General features: G+C 36.8%; 1 protein-coding gene across 2 annotated transcripts; it reads left to right on the forward strand.

Moving 5' to 3' along the window:
• Positions 1–998: 998 nt before the first annotated feature.
• On the forward strand, positions 999–14,733 carry LOC149012760 (zinc ion binding protein). Of its 2 annotated transcripts, none has more exons than XM_089158156.1 (8): positions 999–1,259; positions 6,036–6,272; positions 6,386–6,617; positions 7,179–7,324; positions 10,794–10,881; positions 11,004–11,150; positions 14,213–14,362; positions 14,448–14,733. In XM_089158156.1, the coding sequence occupies exons 2-8, from the start codon at positions 6,049–6,051 to the stop codon at positions 14,508–14,510; spliced, it is 1,050 nt and encodes a 349-aa protein (XP_089014282.1). In that variant the 5' UTR covers positions 999–1,259; positions 6,036–6,048; the 3' UTR covers positions 14,511–14,733. The 2 variants fall into 2 exon arrangements, with proteins under 2 accessions (XP_089014282.1, XP_089014281.1); XM_089158155.1 differs by having other exon boundaries at positions 1,000–1,259; positions 6,033–6,272.
• The last annotated feature ends 3,220 nt before the right edge of the window (positions 14,734–17,953 follow it).

Consider the following 17,953-nt stretch of genomic DNA (forward strand, 5'->3'; position numbering starts at 1 on the left):
TGGTAAAGATGTCAACCAATAGTAGAAAACTTGTATTCAATTTTACATTGATGCCCATTTAAAATAATCTACTTAAGAAAATAATTATCCGATTATCATCCGTCCGAAAATGATAGGATATTATCTGAATTCATCCGAATATAATAGAATGCTGATATGATATTACCACTATTCGATCCGAATCCAATCTATTCACACCCCTAAATAGTGTTGGAGGATTCCATAATATGGCTATAGGGGTTGGGTAGCTCTAAGGTCATGTTCTTTTCTTCCAAATGAAACAAACTTGGGCTCACACACATACAACACACCTATACACACGGTCACACACACTCACAACATACTTGTGGTGAGCCCAAGGACAAGTACACGTTTTTCTCACACACTCACTTGTGTAGACACATGCTCATAAGCGACAAACACCTACACAAGAGTCATAATCCTCTACTCAAGTAAAGGAGTGTGCTCCCTTCACATTTGTTGACCACATATTTAAGAGGGGCTCACTTTTCAACCTTAATAAAGTAGATCACAACTCACAAACAAGGTTTAAAGCATCGGTATCGCATAGCGTATCGGTAAGGTGAATTTAAGAGACGTATTGTCATGTATTGAGTATTGTATCGCTTTGACTAATGTATTTTAGTGTAATTCAATGGAGAGACGTATCGATATGTATAGTATCAGTTGGGTCAAATATGGATATGTATAGTATCGTGGGATACTTTAAACCTTGCTCACAAGTAAGTCTCGTTACAAAGATGTCCAATGTTCACTGGATAAATTTGTGGCGAGTCGTAAGAAGTAACTATAGGTTAGGTCTCACACATTCACATGCGCGTGCACGCACCTTACACATGTATGCATGCAGACACACATGCTAACACACACGCACACACATTTACACACCTATGCATGCAAACACACGCGCTCATCCACACGCGTGCACGATTTTGGGTTTGAAAGGTCGAGTTGTGGAACCTCACGCATTAATTTCCACCTTTCTAGAAATGGATGGATAAGGAAGCTATTAAGACAAAATTCTAAGGGAAGCCATTAGTTCCATGCGTTTAACTGACGAACACAAGCTGCACAATCGCTGCAACTATTTAGACTCACCTTAGCCTTCCGTACAAAGCCAACCCTAATTCCCATTTCTTCAATCTCTGGTGTTTAATTATTCAATTTCCACATTCAGGTCTCAATTTCTCCGACTTCTTCTGTTCGTTCCAGCTTCGGCGACTGTTCTCTGATACAAGGTATGCTCTCTCGTAAAAATCCTGGAATTATGAATTTTGAATTTCCAGCAAAAAATGAAATAGTGTTCTCATTAAAAAGAATGATGATAAACTACCAATTCTGTTCGTGGAAATGAATCTTGGGTGCTATTTGGGTTAGAAGCGAATCAAACTGACGAAATGTTTGTTAGATGTCAAATTGCCTCTCTTATTAGCCCTTGCATGACAATGGCGGATTGGGTTGGGAGTGGGACTGGCTTATATAATCTGGAATTTTCTAATAGCTTGCTTGGGAATCCTATCGTGTTGACCGATCTGACTACGATGGTAGATGTATGTAACATCGAAAAATCTGTAGTCTTGTTTCGCTCAAAATGACCAGTATACTGGGACCGATTAAGCTCTTCAATTCGTCCCTAGTGTGGCGTCTAATGTCATGGATCCACCTCATCTCCCTGAGAAAGCATATTCAGGGTTTGTCCTAACTAAATTGCAAGTGATAGCAATTGATATGAATTTGATCCCTGCAGTTAAATTTCAATTCTCTCTGGCCCCAATCCTGCATATTAAAAAATGATTTGTGATGGTATGCGTTAGACTAATTTGTGGATTGGATTCATACTGATCTGATGTTGTTGAGAGAGATGATACGAATAAAAGAAATAGTTGTGTCGTTTATTGCTATAATTTTTTGTGTCATGTTAGTTGTTGCTCAAATTATTATGTGTCTTTTTATGTCTCTCTAACGTATCTCAATCCTTCAGTGTTTTGTTTACTTACCTGGGTGTATTTGTATCAGACATTGTTTCTAATGACACAATTTCTGATGGTAACTTATAACCAGGATTATATTTTCTTGGAAAAAGGAAAAGAATTGTTCTCTACTTTTGACCATATTATACTTCAAGCAATGTTGTTGCAATCTAATTATAAATGTCAGTGATTTTTTTTTCTTTCCATTACTGATGAATGATGCTGCTTTTTTTTGGTGGTGTGTCGAATAGGGGTCATCAATTATTTATCTAAATGTTCTTCAGATATTAATACCTTGAACCTGATTTTAGGACTAGCTGAAAGTAACCAAGAACTAGATTTTCTGATATGAAATACTGACGATGAGGTTTGCCAGGCTGAAAACCCTGGCAAACCTACATAAAACAGAACCACAGTGATCCTAAAGTGAGACAAACATAATGTAAACTCAAAGTTGACCGAAGTTATAAACTGTGAACTCGATGAAGATAAAACTTATGTATGGGGATGATTATGTGATCGAAATATCAAGTGGTAGGATGAACAGAAACTTGCATATGCAGGGAAATAAATCTAGAAAGAGCAAATAGGTTAGAAACTGCAGAATAGAATCTATTTTAGATATAGGCTTTGATATAACAGAGTTCTCAAGGCAGCAAGCTGACCAGCATTTTATGGACTTCCAAACAAGGTTCAAATTTCATCTTGACAGATTGAGAAGGTTGAGATCGCGAAGTCTTGTTGGTTTTTACCATTATATATATATATATATATATATATATATTGAGGGAAGCTTGTCTTAGGGTTAGCAAACTTATTTCAATATTAATGTAGTTAAGAAAAATAACTTATTGGAATTGCATCTTTGGTTAGATGTAAACTCACAGCTTGAAGGTAAAATTGCGTATGCTGCACATGATCTTTTAAGATGCAATTAACAGTTAAAGACACAAGGTCCTGATGAAATTCCAATGGAAATAGGGAAGAGCTTAGAACCCATGGGCTAGCTTAGTTAAAAAAGTTGTTTAATAAGATTACGAGTACAAGGAATGCCAGATGAATGGAGAAGAAGCATAGTGGTTCCAATTTACACAAATAAAGGAGATATTCAAAGCTGTAATAACTACAGAGGCATTAAACTGATGAGCCATACTATGAAATTATGGGAGAGAGCAATTGAAACCTGTTTGAAACACTTAACCTTAATTATGGAGAGCCAATTTGGGTTTGTGCCGAGAAGATCTATGACAGAGACTATTTGCGTAATTAGAGACTTACAGAAATGTATAGAGAGTGTAGGAAAGACCTTCATATGATATTTATTTACCTAAAAAAAACTTATGATAGAGTTCCTACTAGAGAAAAAGAAGGTTGCAAGTAAGTACGTTGGACATAGTTAAAGATATGTATGATGGTTCAGTGACAAATGTGAGAATAGTGGGAGGACAAAGTAATGAATTTTTAATTACAGTTGGGTTCCATCAAGGATCAACTGTAAGCCCATATCTATTCACACTTATAATGGATGAATTAACCAAAGACATTCAAGATGAGGTTCCTTGGTGTATGTTTTTTGCTAATGATATTGTGTTGATAGATGAGACTCAGGTAGGGATTAATACAAAGTTAGAATCATGGAGAATAACTTTGGATTCAAGAGGCTTTAGACTAAGTAGAACGAATCCATAATATCTAGTTTGTAACTTTAGTCATGATTGGGTAGACAATGAAGTGGTGAAACTTGACGATGAGGAGATTCTTCATAGTGATTGTTTTAGGTACCTTGGTTCAATTATAAACAAAAGAGGTGATGTAGAGGATGATGTTTCCCAAATAATCAAAACAGGGTGGATGAAGTTGAGAGCTGCATCCAGGGTCTTTTGTGATAGGCGCATTCCATTAAAGCTTAAAGGAAAATTCTATACGACTGTCCTTCAACCAGCTATGATGTATGGTGTAGAGTGTTGGGCTGTTAAAAGAATTATATAGATAAACTTAGTGTAATAGAAATGAGGATGCATGAGTGGCAAAACTAAGAAGGATAAAATAAGGAATGATCATATTAGAGTTGGTCTAGGAGTTGCTCCCATAAGTGATAAGCTATGAGAAAGTTGTTTGGGGTGGCATGACCACGTTCAATGGAGGCCTATAAATGCCCTTGTACGGAGACGTGATATAATCCAAATTGAAGGAACTAGAAGAACTAGGCGTAGACCTAAGATAACCTTAGGAGAAGTGGTGAGAAAAGATATGCATAGCTTAGGCCGTGTATCTAGCATGGCCTCAAACAAAACTAATTTGAGGGCAGGAATTCATGTAGCTGACCTCATTTAGTTGGGACAAAGCTTGTTGTTGTTGTTGTTGTTGTTGTAGTCATTAATAGTTGAAATTTCTTCTAGAAATCACTACATCTAGTAAAGTGCGCATGATGCATGTCACGTAGACGCCAAAACCAAGTACACTGAACAATTCAAAAGTCATAGACAACTTATTAGCCAGCCTTCTGTGTCTCCACTCCTGAGTCCAATAATGTGATATGCTGAGTTTGTGACTGCCTACTAAAGAGGTCTAGATTATTGAACTATTTGAAATTGGGTGTTTTTTTGTGTCTCATGTCATGTCATCTCAAGGAGGTCAAGATACAGCAAGTTTTTGAACTGTGCTTCTTAAGTGTCTTGGCAGTAGGGCAGCCACTAGGTATTGCTTTGGTGAACAACGTGTTCTAATGTTATTTCTTTGTACATAGAAGAAATAAGGAGGGAAGGGGTGAGAACCGAGAAGGGAACAAGACTATGAAGGTCAAGAGGGAGCAACTAGACTTCCAGCTGCATTAAGGATATTAAAAATAAAAAAAAAAGGAGAAAAAACAAAGAAGAAGAAAGAAAAAAGAAAAAAAGAAGTGGGCACACCACTGGGGAGCAGTAACAAGCCATTTATGGCCAAAAGATTGAGAAACAGAGCACAAGAAGGAGAAGAAAAAGAGTGCAAATATTAGATATAAAAGAAAAGGAAAAACAGAAAGAAAAGAAAAGAAAGCATACTTCGACAGAACTGGAAAGGTAGGAGGAAGGTTTGCCGGCAATGGAATCAAGGGATAGAAGTTTGTTAGAGCTAGAATCAAGGAAGGTTGCTAGACTCTTGCTGTTCTATTGTTCTGCTTTCTAAGCTACTCATGAACACGAGAGAGTCAAATGCTCCGACTAAAGGTTTGGGTTTTGGTAATCTGGCCGGTTGATTGCCCTTTTAAAAGCGTGATCCTGTGTAATGGCTTCTTAGGAACCATAATGTACTATTCAACGGAAATGAAACAAAATGAATATTAGTCGCCATCATGTAAGGTTAAAGAGAATAGTAATAAAAATAAAACTTTGTAATGCATAAGATGGTCACTTTGTTACCAATTCGTGATGAGGAAATCAAGATGTCACCACCCAGGTACCTGTGTTTCTTGGATACAGCTAAATGGCCCAGTGCCTTGATGCCTAAGCAACAATTAACTATCTGATTTATTGTTAATTGATTTTTTTCTTTGGAAAAATCCTAATAACCACATGCAGGCTTTATAGTTTATCCCTTAAAATTTCTCATTACTTTAATTTGTTAATCAAAACAGCCGCTCGGCGAAAATCGCTGGGATAAGGCTGCGTAAGAAAATTGCACCCCCTCCCCCGCCCGGGGGGACTCTGCTTGTACGGAAGCCTTCGGCACTGGTTTTGCCCTTAATTTGTTAATTGAAATCCCTATTAAGATTCCAGTCTGTATCATATTGGGTTAAACTTTCTATGTTGAGAGTTTAATAAAACTGGATGAAGGACAGAGCATCCCCCTCTGCATATGGGATGAGGTGATCAACCCTAGTCCTGTATGAATTTTGCTATAGTGTTTGAACTAAACATTTTCCCCATAATATCTAACATTACTCTGAGTTTGAAACCCCTCCCCCCCTTCTCTCTTTTTCTCTTTATGCCTTGACAGTTACATAGGTTTTTGAACGTTTCTTTAAAATGTCAAAACTAACTGTTCTGAAATATTCTTTAACAGAAGCTTATCATTCAAGATGACTTCTGTCTGCCCGTTCAGTAAAGCCGCACGCCCAGATGATGTCTGTCCGATGAATTCTGGGGCTAAGAAGGAATCTAGTGATTCCTCTGTTGTGTCTCCCAAGTGCCCATTTGGATACGATTCTCAAACATTTAAGCTGGGCCCTCTCAGCTGCATTATTTGCCAAGCGCTTCTCTTTGAAAGTACTAAATGTGTTCCTTGTTCTCATAAGTATTGCAGGTAAGCAGTATGATGCCGAATCTACTATTTTGGTCTAGTTTTGATCATGTACTTTTTCTCAACATTTCTGCTATTAAGCTTTTACATATTCCTATTTTTTTGGTTTCAAACAGAGCATGTATATCACGCTTTAAGGACTGCCCACTCTGCGGAGCTGACATAGAGAAGATTGAGCCAGACATGGAACTTCAAGATATGGTTGATCGCTTCATTGATGGTCACGCCAGAATCAAAAGGCCACAGTTGAAGACAGATGCAAAAGAAGAAGGCAATCAGAATAGAACTGTGATATATGAGGATGTGTCTCTGGAGAGGGGTGCTTTCTTGGTTCAGCAAGCTATGAGGGTGAGTTTGGCTTTTATCCGGTTGGTGTAACAAATATAGCTTCTTATTAAAAAAACAAGATCCTATGATGAATCTGAATGGGTTTACATCATTGGGTTCATTTTTTTTTAATACAGCAGTGGCATTATGAATATTTACATTAAATATTGAAGTGTTCAGTGATTGGTGTTACCTATGATGGCAATAGAAGTGAAGTATATGAATGGTTTTTGTACAGTAGTTGGTTTACAAGTCTATCTTGCATCTTTAACTCAAATTGTAGCTTTCCAGGTTCATGACATTGTGACTTGTGTAGTTTACTTACTCATCACTTCGGCTGACCATAGGCTAGTAATTAACGGTCTGACATTGTAGTCCTAGCTCAACTGGTCAAAGCTAATAGCAGGCCAATATATACTCCACTGGAAGCATGATCTCTGAAATCAATTGCTCTTTCTTGACAGCATGGTTCCCACTATACATTATGTGTAACTGGCTAATTTAATTTCTAGTCTTTTGAGAAAAACCTCTTTAAATCTTTCTTCTGGGCTATGCAAATTAAATCATTGCTATTCATTCTAGGCATTTAGGGGGCAGAATATAGAAAGCGCCAAATCAAGACTCAACATGTGTGCAGAGGACATCAGAGAGCAGTTAGAAAGATTGGGCAACTCATCAGAGCTGTGTTCACAGTTAGGTGCAGTTCTTGGGATGCTGGGCGACTGCTGGTATTACTTTTCTTTTCTTTTGCTTTATGTCTTCATTGTAATATTTTCTTTGTGTGCTAGGTTTAAATAATTTAATTGCATCTTTGTTGTTCAGTTGGACAGGTCCTGCAAATCTAAGTTTTCCATGGAAGTGTGATTTGGCTTTGGATGCTAGAAATACTTAATATGTATCTCTTCTGCAATCTACATCTGTAATTTCCTTGGCATTTACAATAAGCCTATTTCTAGGTGTATCCACACATCGAGCAGGAGACTCCAAAACCTTTGGTTTAATATCAGTCTGTTGAAAGGATCTAGTCTCAAAGTTCCACTTTCTGAGGTTACACTTAGACCAGATATGGAAGATGGCATCATCAAAAACTAATTTTCCCAGTGAAGATATGTCAGCTGCATCCGTTCTTTATCAAAGGGCAGGGTTCTTCTCCTCCTAGGACAAACATTAGGCCCGTAAACCATTCCAAGATGCCAAGGAAGAGGCAGTTGAAGAATAGGTGATCCAAATCTTTAGAGGCATTCCTTCATAGTCAGTGATGTAATCTTTGACTTCTAATTTATCTTCTTTGAATCGTATGTCCTCCTAATATAGTTCTTAGCTTCAGCTGTTGTTCATGGCATGTTCTAGAGAAATCTTCTGTGCTGGTGATCTGAAGAAACTCCTCCTAACACTTTAATGAGTTATTAGCAGCTTATGTTAAGGCTGTTTGTTCTTCTCTAGGGAATTTCTTGAAGCATTAGAAGTCCCAGTTTCTGCTATTTCGGACAGAAAAATTTTGAGATACAGTAGTCGCATATTATCCAGTTGTAGAGTTCTGTAGAATGCTGATATCATTGTTTCTGTCTCCTGCAGTATTTGCCATAGCTGTGCCAAAATTTTATTACACCAATCTTCAGATAAGAAACAGTCCAATAGAAGACTAGTTCAATTGGAGTATGCAGGTAACATATAATTTGAAGAGGATAATCAGCATATTCCAAAGTCCAGTTGGTGGTCCACCCTGGTGGTAGATCAGACCTGCAGAATCTAAACTGATTTTGATAACAGAGTAGGTAGTTTCAGTGGATTCCTAGTGCTACCATGGTTTTAGTTAGCAGAACTAGAACTGAAACTATGGACCTGAAAATTCAGAAACTCAGTGTTTAATTTCAGCAATCTGAGCCCAAAGCAAGTAGAATATCGCAGAAACTTCCAACCTGCAATTGAACGGAATAAACTAGAAATAGGAAGCCACATAAAATAATAATTGAGAGCATCTCACTGTTGTTCTTGTCTTCGATGTGAAGATATGTAGGGATAACAGATATGCAGGTTTGGAGTTCACCTAAGCCCCAGTTGGAGTCTTTCAAGCACTCTACTTAATCTAAAGCAGTATCCATTAAATCTACATAAATAGAATAATCAGAAAAATTGATCTGATCTGTTTCATGAATCTGTTTGAGGTCATAGAACGCTATATCCATCCATAGTATTCATAACTTAACTTTTTTATAAATCTTAGAATGATTTTGAATTGAAGCTACTATCAGGAATAGTAAAAATGAGTAGAATATGAAACTCTTACCCAAACTACAATGAAGAACATAACATAGAAAGTAATACTAGACGCAGCTGACTAATGATTATAGGACTTGACCTAGAGGACATCTGACTTAGAAAAAAGAGGCTAAAGTTCTCAACTAAACCTTCTTGAGTAATCTTTTAGTTCTGGCTCCTTCCCTATATTATACCTGTTAAATTGGTATATTCTGAAAAACCTTTGGAATATGGGTCCAATAAATGTGTAATCTAGTTTAAGTTATTATGAATAATAAGCCGTCTTTTCTCAGTCTATGATTTATCTGCATCATTTACACATATAGAAAGAAGAATAACAACTTTTTGGTGGCCATTAATAGGAATGAAATTTTAGGAAAAAGTTTAAGGATTAAAAAAAAATCAATGATTATGATTAGATCTGATAAAATCAATGGCTGAATTCTAACGAGATTCAAATTGCTATTAGTAGAATCAAATTTTAGGAGAAAGAAAGAACAACTAAATAAAAAAATAAAATTATACTTTATGAAATGAATACTAGAAAAACCGTGAATGTGAGAGAGAGAGAGAGAGGAATAATTTGAGAAGAGAGAGTGAATACTGATAATTGTGGAGAAGATTTTGAAAAATTCCAATGTCTGTTAACTACTCCAATATTGTGAGACGTGTGAGAAAAAAAAGAGAGAAGAAATAGGAATAAAAGAGGAGATTCATGAGAGAATAAATAGGAATGAAAATATGAGAGAGAATATAGGGAGAAATTCATGGATCGTGAGTTAGTTTTTAATTAGAATTTAACTCTTTATTCCTTAAAACTAGGGGTTTAATGATAACCATTTGATTATGATTAAGAATGACATTTGTACCCATCTTCTATATCTTAAATTTTATTTTAATTTTTGGAGGGGGCCAAATAGTGGTATTTCACACAAATCCCTACGTGGCTCTGCCACTGTGTCGATTGATGATGCTTTACGTTTATGTGGTCTGATGATAAGTTCCCTTAATTATACTAATTTATGCCATGCAGTTTTAAATAGTTGTCAAAGCAATGCCGAGGCTTGTTATTGTGCCCCCAAGGTGACAACATGTCCTTGTTGACATTCAGAGATTATGTTAATTTTGTTTTTGTTTTTTGTTTCTTGAATGTTTGTGTTTTTTTTTTGCCCTGGGGTGAATTTGCCTGTATCATACGACTAGTAAATATGATCTGATGTGTAATCTATATATATATATATATATATATACTTATGGCTATTACTGCATAGTAATATCATATTGTATTAATATGGATTTGTGTTTGCATTTGTGTTTGCATATAAGCAAAATTATTTAAAATTACATGGAGTCATTAATACACACCTTTGATGCTTGTCGCTCAAGCTCCCCATCCGATGCTTTTGGTCACCTGGTCTCCTTGACAACCATGAGTTACATTTATTTGCATGCAGCTAGACCTTTGACATAATTGAATAAAATGGGAAATGAGAAGAGACTGACTTTCTGTTCTGTTGCACCATCCAGTTCAAAAAAGTTCAACCTCTCAAATTTCATGGTTGATTAGGCTTTTCAGTGGTAGAACATTCCAATTATAGATGTTGGCTGGGTGTCTACTAGAGTAGTAGATCAAACAGTCTCTAGTTTATGACTGATGCTGACTGATATGGTGCAGATTCTTGAATCTTTCTTGAATTTACCTGGTAATAACATCAGAAATTGTTATGACATGACCACATGTTACACATCCACATGTCAAGCTTGTAGAATTACCTATGCAATGGTAAAGATAGGCTTTTTAGCCCCTACAAACACATTATAGGAAGAAACTCACATTCTTAGGAAGAAATTTCTTTTGTGGTTTCTTTGATATTTATTTAATGGTTATTGTTACTCATTGCATTTAGGCATTGAACTGATTCCATAATTTCATTGCAGCCGAGCGGTGGGAGATGCTGCTTCTGCAACTACTTATTTTGAAGAGAGTGTTGATTTTCTCTCAAAGTTTCCAATGGATGACTTGGAGGTTGTTGCATGTTGACTTTGCACTTAGTAGTTTTAAGTCTTAAAACAGTTTTGAATCTTTTGCAAAAGTTGCTCAGCCATGATGATGGAAATACTGGCTCTTTTTGACATGTTTCTCCTCAGGTGACTCACACTGTCTCTGTTTCCCTAAATAAAATTGGCGACCTTAAATATTATGATGGAGATCTGCAAGATGCAAGATCTTATTATTGTCGATCTCTGGATGTTCGTCGCAATGCTATCAAGGATCGCTTGGATGTCCCATCACAGGTTAGCAACCTCTTTGTATCATTTCTCAACCTGTTAATCTTTTTCTTGTTGAACTATAGTATTATAAGTGATACTGTAGAATGAAATTTATACTAGTTCAGGATGACATGGGTTAGATACTTACTTCTTTATGTTTTTTGTTGGTTGCACTTCATCTAAATTTTTCCCAAAGAAATTAATCCTTGAATTTGAAGTTTTCTGACTTATTTTACAAAAATCATTTGCAATGTAGAAAGTTTTATGTTGTTGTTGGGATACTTCTTTCCTGGAACTCTTGTGATAAAGTTAAGGGTTTTTTTTTTATAATTTTATTATTGTTATTATTTTTCTAAGAAAGAGTGATTAAAACCATAGTGATACCATCCAACATGATTTTATTATTGAAAATCTAAATGATACAGGTTTTCAAAAGGCTTCTATGAAAAATGTTAGGTAATAACAGAGTGATTGATTATTCATCCCAAAAGAAATAGTCTTTGATTTGATTAAAATATTTGATGAATTTATGGATAAAAGTGACGTACATAAGTGCTGAGGAAAGTTTGAATGGATTTGGGTTGACATTTAATGTAGCTTCGGGCACAGTTGAAAACATGATCCTCATATTGCAAACCTCCTTAGTTGGAACAGGACATAGTTTCATTTTTCTGATGGATTCTTCATTAGTGGTGACATCATCAGTGGGGCAAAATTAATGTTTACATCTCCAATCCAAAGAAAAAAGGTTCCTCCTTATCTGCTTCTAGCCAACCCCATGATGTTTAGGAAAGAGATTAGTATGTAAGTGGTACTACAAGAATTAGTCACTATGGTAAGGGTCACAGCTGAGGTCGCACCCATCATGCGTTTTTGCTTGCAATAGAAAATGTGAGCACCTTCTACTCGACTGTGAGTTTCCTTAATGGCTTCTTGTGACTTCATAAATAAAAGTCCAAAAAATGAATTAAGAGCTTGAGTATCATGAGGACATAGGAAATCTCCCATTCTGAAGTAGAAGACAATGCTTCAGAAACAGCATACAGAAGTACAGTCTGAAATCTGACAAACTTTATTGAGTTTTGAGTTTAAAGAAACTAGCGTTCTAGAAAGAATTTAGAAGCACTAATCTAGAATCGTTCCAGGATTAGTATAGAAGGAGTAGGCACAATATGTTCAGATTAGATGTATGATAAGAGAAAAAATATTGCAGAACCTAGCACTGATCAAAGTAAACAGCTTACTCAGACCCATCAATTATACTGCAGCTTTTGAAAATCAGATTATGTGTAATGGATGATCTCCAGGTGGCTAATATTTCAGGCTGACTTCAAGATAGAGAAAATAAGGTACATTTAGAAATTGTTCAAGTATGATCTAAACTGAATTCCAGATTCAAGAAGTGGAAATAAATGTTTTAGCAGATTGATGAGACAGCATTCAGTATAGAGTAGAAGAAAGAAGATGTTAGATGATTAAGATGAGAATGATTACAAGAAGAAAAACTACGGAGAAATTGCACCTGAACGTGATGGAGATCCAGACAGGAAGAAGAAGATAGTACACTGTACAAGTGTTCTTAGGCTCACATGACTATATTGAGCAGTTGTGAATTGTGGGCTCACATGACTATATTGAGCAGTTGTGAATTGTGATTGCATCATAGACTCAAATTCATGGCTACCAACAATCCTGATCTGCATTCCTCAGCTTTTGCCATTTGTGAAATTCAGTCATGCAATTAGAGGCTTTTACTGTGAATATAAACTAAATAATTGAGGAATTACTACATTAATCTCTGCTTTACAATAGCTTTATATGACGATTTTAGAGCAGTTCTATGGGGTAGAAATTTTTTTCATCCTAACCTTTATATAAGAGCAGAGTTTGACCGAGTGTCAAGGATGTTCAGTTACCAGCCTTTTGACAAAAGACTTGACTGAGGTTTCACATCTACAAGAGCAAGGTTTTTCTAGATTGCCTAGCCACTGTGATTTGTTTGGGATCAGGGTTTGGGTTGGTCGCTGTTATGGACAATGAACCAGTCAATTTTAACCGAGTATATTAGGATTGCTTGATACTTGCTGAAATAACTCATGGCTTACCTTGACCAGTGAAAGCGTGATTGATCAGTTCTAGCTCAAATTCACTGAGACCAGCCATGATGTGTACTAATATTAATATAGCTAATTGAAATGGATCGATGGATTGACCAATCATTCGAGTCATACTCAAAACCCCAGTACATAGTACATTCAGGAATAAATGGGTATTAAATAAATGGTTTTAAGTTATTAATGAGTGCATTTAAGACATTTGATCATGGTGGAGGGAGACTTTAAAAGCAGATTTCAAGAGCATGGTTAAGGTGTCACCTGAGTGACAAGGCATGCTAGGCTTTTTCCCTCATTCACAATGACAGTAGGCAGTGGTACCTAATGCCATACTGCCATGCAACCATCTTATTTCCTCTTCCTCTTTACTCTTGTTGGGGATGTTTCAAGTGGTATATTTTTAAGCATGGAGATTTCTTTGGGCCTAAGAAATAGGTAACTGTGACAGGGTGAGGATGGATAGCATATTAGCATATGGCTACAATTTGCAACTGTGTTTTTTGTTACCCTTACATTAAGATTTTCTCAATAATGCATTGCTCCTCTTGGAGCCCATCAAGCACCAAGTCAACTCAGTAACAATACTGAGTGATATGTTCAGCAAAGAGTATCCCTGGCCTACTTTATGCAATCCCACTGTTAATTTAGTTTATTGTCAAATATATTTACTGGGGTGATATTTGTTACTATTCTTGACATTATTTTATCATCCAAGATTAACAATAATGACAGATAAGGTACTATAGTTTTGCATAACATCTGTTCTTTAATCCCATCAAGTTTAGGCAATCATTGATTTGAAACTTCTTGTATGTGTTCCTGATTAAATTCCTTTTTATCTAAGGATGTCCTTTTTTTTTTTTTTGGGTCTTAGATTCAGTACTTCATATCCTCCTGTCTCTGTAGTCCTGTGCACCCACATCAACACATGGATTCTGAATTTTAGTTGTAAAATAATCTTTATGAGTTCAGGTTTTGGATGTGGCTGTTTCTCTCGCCAAAGTTGCAGATGTAGACAGGAATCTTGGAAATGAGGATGCGGCTATAAATGAATTTGAAGAAGCCATAAAATGTCTGAAGTCCTTGAAACTAGATTCTAATCAGGCTACACTTGAGCAACGGGTAGAAATATCTCCTTCAACTCCTCACTTGGTGTTTATATACACTTCAATCTTTTTCTCAACCATTCTCATATTTGCTTGTGTAGAGATTATCAGTGCTCGAGTTCGTTCAAAACCAGTTAACAGAGGAAACTTCCACTGCAGTTTGAGGTCTCCCTGCTTCCCCTTTTGGATCCTAAAATTTCATATTTCCTCCACAATTCTCATTCCGGAGCTCAAGTAACCGTGCCACTGGTTCAACTGTCTGCTTCTCAAAGTTTGTTTTTTCGAATTGCACAGTTGATTAAATGTGGCCGGTCTACTTCATTCTCTTTTAAGACTGAAAAATGTAAATTTGTATAGTGAATAAATTTCTAGATAGTTCAACCAATATATCACATTTGCTGTGAGAACGATTTTTTCCCCCAATAGGAGAAATAAAATACATTTGTCTAAGTCTCCTAGAAATTCCTTTAAAGAAAAAAGAGCTTTTACCCCCCAGATTTGCAATGACCTAGCAAGATGCATGCTATTATTTCAGGTAATTTAAAACTGTTGTGATATTGAGGGTTTTTTTTTTGGTGTGTTTGGGGAGCGAAAAAGCTTGGATCCTGCGCATTAAATGCGCAGGATCATCAGGCCCAAATTTCGATCCCACCGCCCAAAGTGAATGGCTTGATGGTCTTGCGCATTTATTATTATTATTATTATTTTGTCTGAGTGGCTAGATACTGTAGGTAGGCATAGTTTGGGATGGATTATGCATTATTTTATTCTTTCACGGTTATCTCATTTTTTTTTTCCTTTTCCTTCTGGAATGGTATTTGGTAGGAAAAATTTCTAGGTTGTCTTTCATTTATGGTTTTTTTTTTTATTTTTTTGCTAAAAGGTTATTTACATTAAAGTGAAAAATATGTAAAATATAATTACACCCTACTACGGAACCAAACTCTCTCAACCCATTTTACCAAAAAAAAAAAAAAAAAAACTCTCTCAACCCACAACATTAATCACACCTAATACATCCAACTTTATTAGTTCTACACTAGAAATTAATGAGGCGCTAGGGAGGAAATAAGTTTTACTAACATCAAACAATCAAACTTGAAAGGTTTCTAAACCGAAAGTTAAGCCTGTCAGATGCGTCCCTACAACACTACAACCTAGAGCCAAGAAATAGCAACAGAAGGATTTCCTGTACTGAAAGAGAGGAGTTTTTTTCTCTGCAAAGGGAGCTGGTATTGGGTCTCATCTCTATTTATGTGGTAAAATATGAGAGCACCTTGTTCTCCCATGATGGGAAGGTGATTTGGACTTGTCATTGCCATTGGCATCATCTCTTACAAGGCTGAGAAGAACCTCTAGAGGAACATTCCGCTATGTGAAAGTAACGTGCCAAAAAATCAGAACAAAGATTAAGTTCTCTCAATGAATGGCGGAAGTAGCAATAAAGAAACAATAGGTACAGCTCACAGACATCACCTACCAATCCCACAACTTGCCATAATCTCATTACTATTTCAATGACTGACAGGAATCAGAACCACCTGCACCAAGGGTCGAGGTCGAGATCTGGACCGAGATTCCAGATCTTGACCGCCGTTTCTCAAAATTGTCATAATACACGTTTTAGAAGTGAATAGTGAGACTGAAATCTCGACCGTTCGTTGCAGGTGTTGCACTTTAATTGCACAACACCCAAGCAATTTTACCTGATTGAAACGTTTCTGAACGACGACCTTCTTAATTGCGAGATGCTTGAGCCTTAGGATGTTATCATCCTCAATTCTGCCGGCAATAGCGAACATCAAAACCCCATGACTCTTCTTCCCATAACACCGTAGCCACCAGCGCCCTTTGTGACAGAGCCTTCACAGTTGGTGGCCAGCCATCGCAGGGGAGGAACATCATGCAAAAGGTATCTACCTCAGTTAAAGTTTTATTAAATTAAATAAACAAGAAATTATTTAACACAAACAACTCTTTATTATTATTTCTTTTTAGGTATATAGAGGGGTAACTCGGCAAACATAGTTCCAAAGATTCGCCTGAAAGATCTCACTCAACTCTTTATTAAATAGTAATTAATAAACCTGTTATCTGCCAAAATGATATGGGCCGGGGATAGCCACGTGGAGTAAGGTCAAAGATTCACGTGTTAGGCCAAGAACCGTATATTAAAGACTTTTTAGGATATAGCACTTCTCGGGAGGACCCATGGAAAGAGTTAAACCAGGGATAGCACAGTACTTGTACTTGCGGAAGACTTCTAAGCAAGGATGAAGGACTCCAGACCTGTCTTTTTCCACGCTCCGCGTGTATAGAGGATCCCTCATATCCCGTAGCGGATATGGAAGCTTCTGTCCAATTTAGGGTTTCCCTCGAGCCTAGCGCTGTCAGTCCCTCTGTCCAAACGGCCGCAAGGTGCAAACGTAGTAGGCATTGATGGTCCATCCCATGATAGGACGGCATGGCGGACAAGCAATCAAATCATCTGGCTTGTCTATCGTCACAGATACATGAAGCCATCTCCACCTTCCATCTCGTCAAATAAGCATCCAAGGGTTGTGAAGCATCCACCATCTCTTAGGTATGGATTGAATATATAAACTGATCACCATGTTTGAACGGGGTAAGCTCTGAATACTCCAACCGCTACTCTCTTGCTTTCTAACCCTTGAAGAGCATGATCTTTTTCATCTCTTTGGGTTTTTACTCTTCAATGGAGTCTTTGATTTGTTGGCCTAGAACTAACTTGATCGTCGGAGGTGGCTTCCCATCCTCAGAGGTGGCCCACTTTCACTTTATTTTGATCTCAAGAGTAAGGTTTGAATCAAGAGCGAACTATGGAGCTAAGACCATATTTTTCACACCAACAAAACCTTATCTCAAAAAAAAAAAAAACTTAGTAATTAATATTGACTTAACCCAAAAATTGTAGTTACATATGAATGTGGTTGTAAAACTTGAGTGTCCAAGGGATCTACAAGGGTGCCCACATGCACACCTTCTGTGAAGGTGATGTAGACATAGACTCTGTGAGTTAGGTCCATAAGAAGCCTTACATTTTGCAGGGCAATCCTTCCTACAAGGTCCCGAAATCTATTAGCACATTGCCAATGGAGGGTTAGTAGGATGGTTAGGAACTTGACTTCTCAGTGGAGAGATCATGGGTTCAACCCATTGCCGGCGGTATATGTAATACCCCCATCCCCTAATGATATTTCATACAACATTGATGTCAAAAATCACCTCTTGAAGAGTCAAAGAAAATCAATTAATCTCTTATTGCACATGACACTATCACCATTCACCTCTGCTGTTCTATTTTCATAGTAAAATCAAAAAGGAAAAAACATTAAATTAAATTAGAAGATATATATTTGAAGATTTGAGCTCAAGTAGCAAAATAAAGCTTCAAAACTTTAGAACTATGGTTTGAGGAATTGGTATTGGATTTTAGAATACCTGAAGATCAGATTGGTCCCAGTAAGTCCTTATGAACAATATCCTCTTTATGGAATGTATTGATGAACTAATTTGAAAATACATGGTAAAATGAATGAATCCCTGGAATTAAAAGAATGGCCAAGTGGAGAATATGAAAGGTTGA

The sequence above is a fragment of the Hakea prostrata genome, chromosome 6 (assembly GCF_041222555.1).
Source record: "Hakea prostrata isolate BN-2017 chromosome 6, UWA_Hpros_2, whole genome shotgun sequence".
In the NCBI taxonomy this organism is placed as follows: Eukaryota; Viridiplantae; Streptophyta; class Magnoliopsida; order Proteales; family Proteaceae; genus Hakea; species Hakea prostrata.

Coding starts and splice junctions, on each gene's coding strand:
- LOC149012760 (XM_089158156.1), top strand. CDS start 6,049: ATGACTTCTGTCTGCCCGTTCAGTAAAGCCGCACGCCCAGATGATGTC. Junction 6,273..6,385: donor TGTTCTCATAAGTATTGCAG/GTAAGCAGTATG, acceptor GGTTTCAAACAG/AGCATGTATATCACGCTTTA. Junction 14,363..14,447: donor AGGCTACACTTGAGCAACGG/GTAGAAATATCT, acceptor TTGCTTGTGTAG/AGATTATCAGTGCTCGAGTT.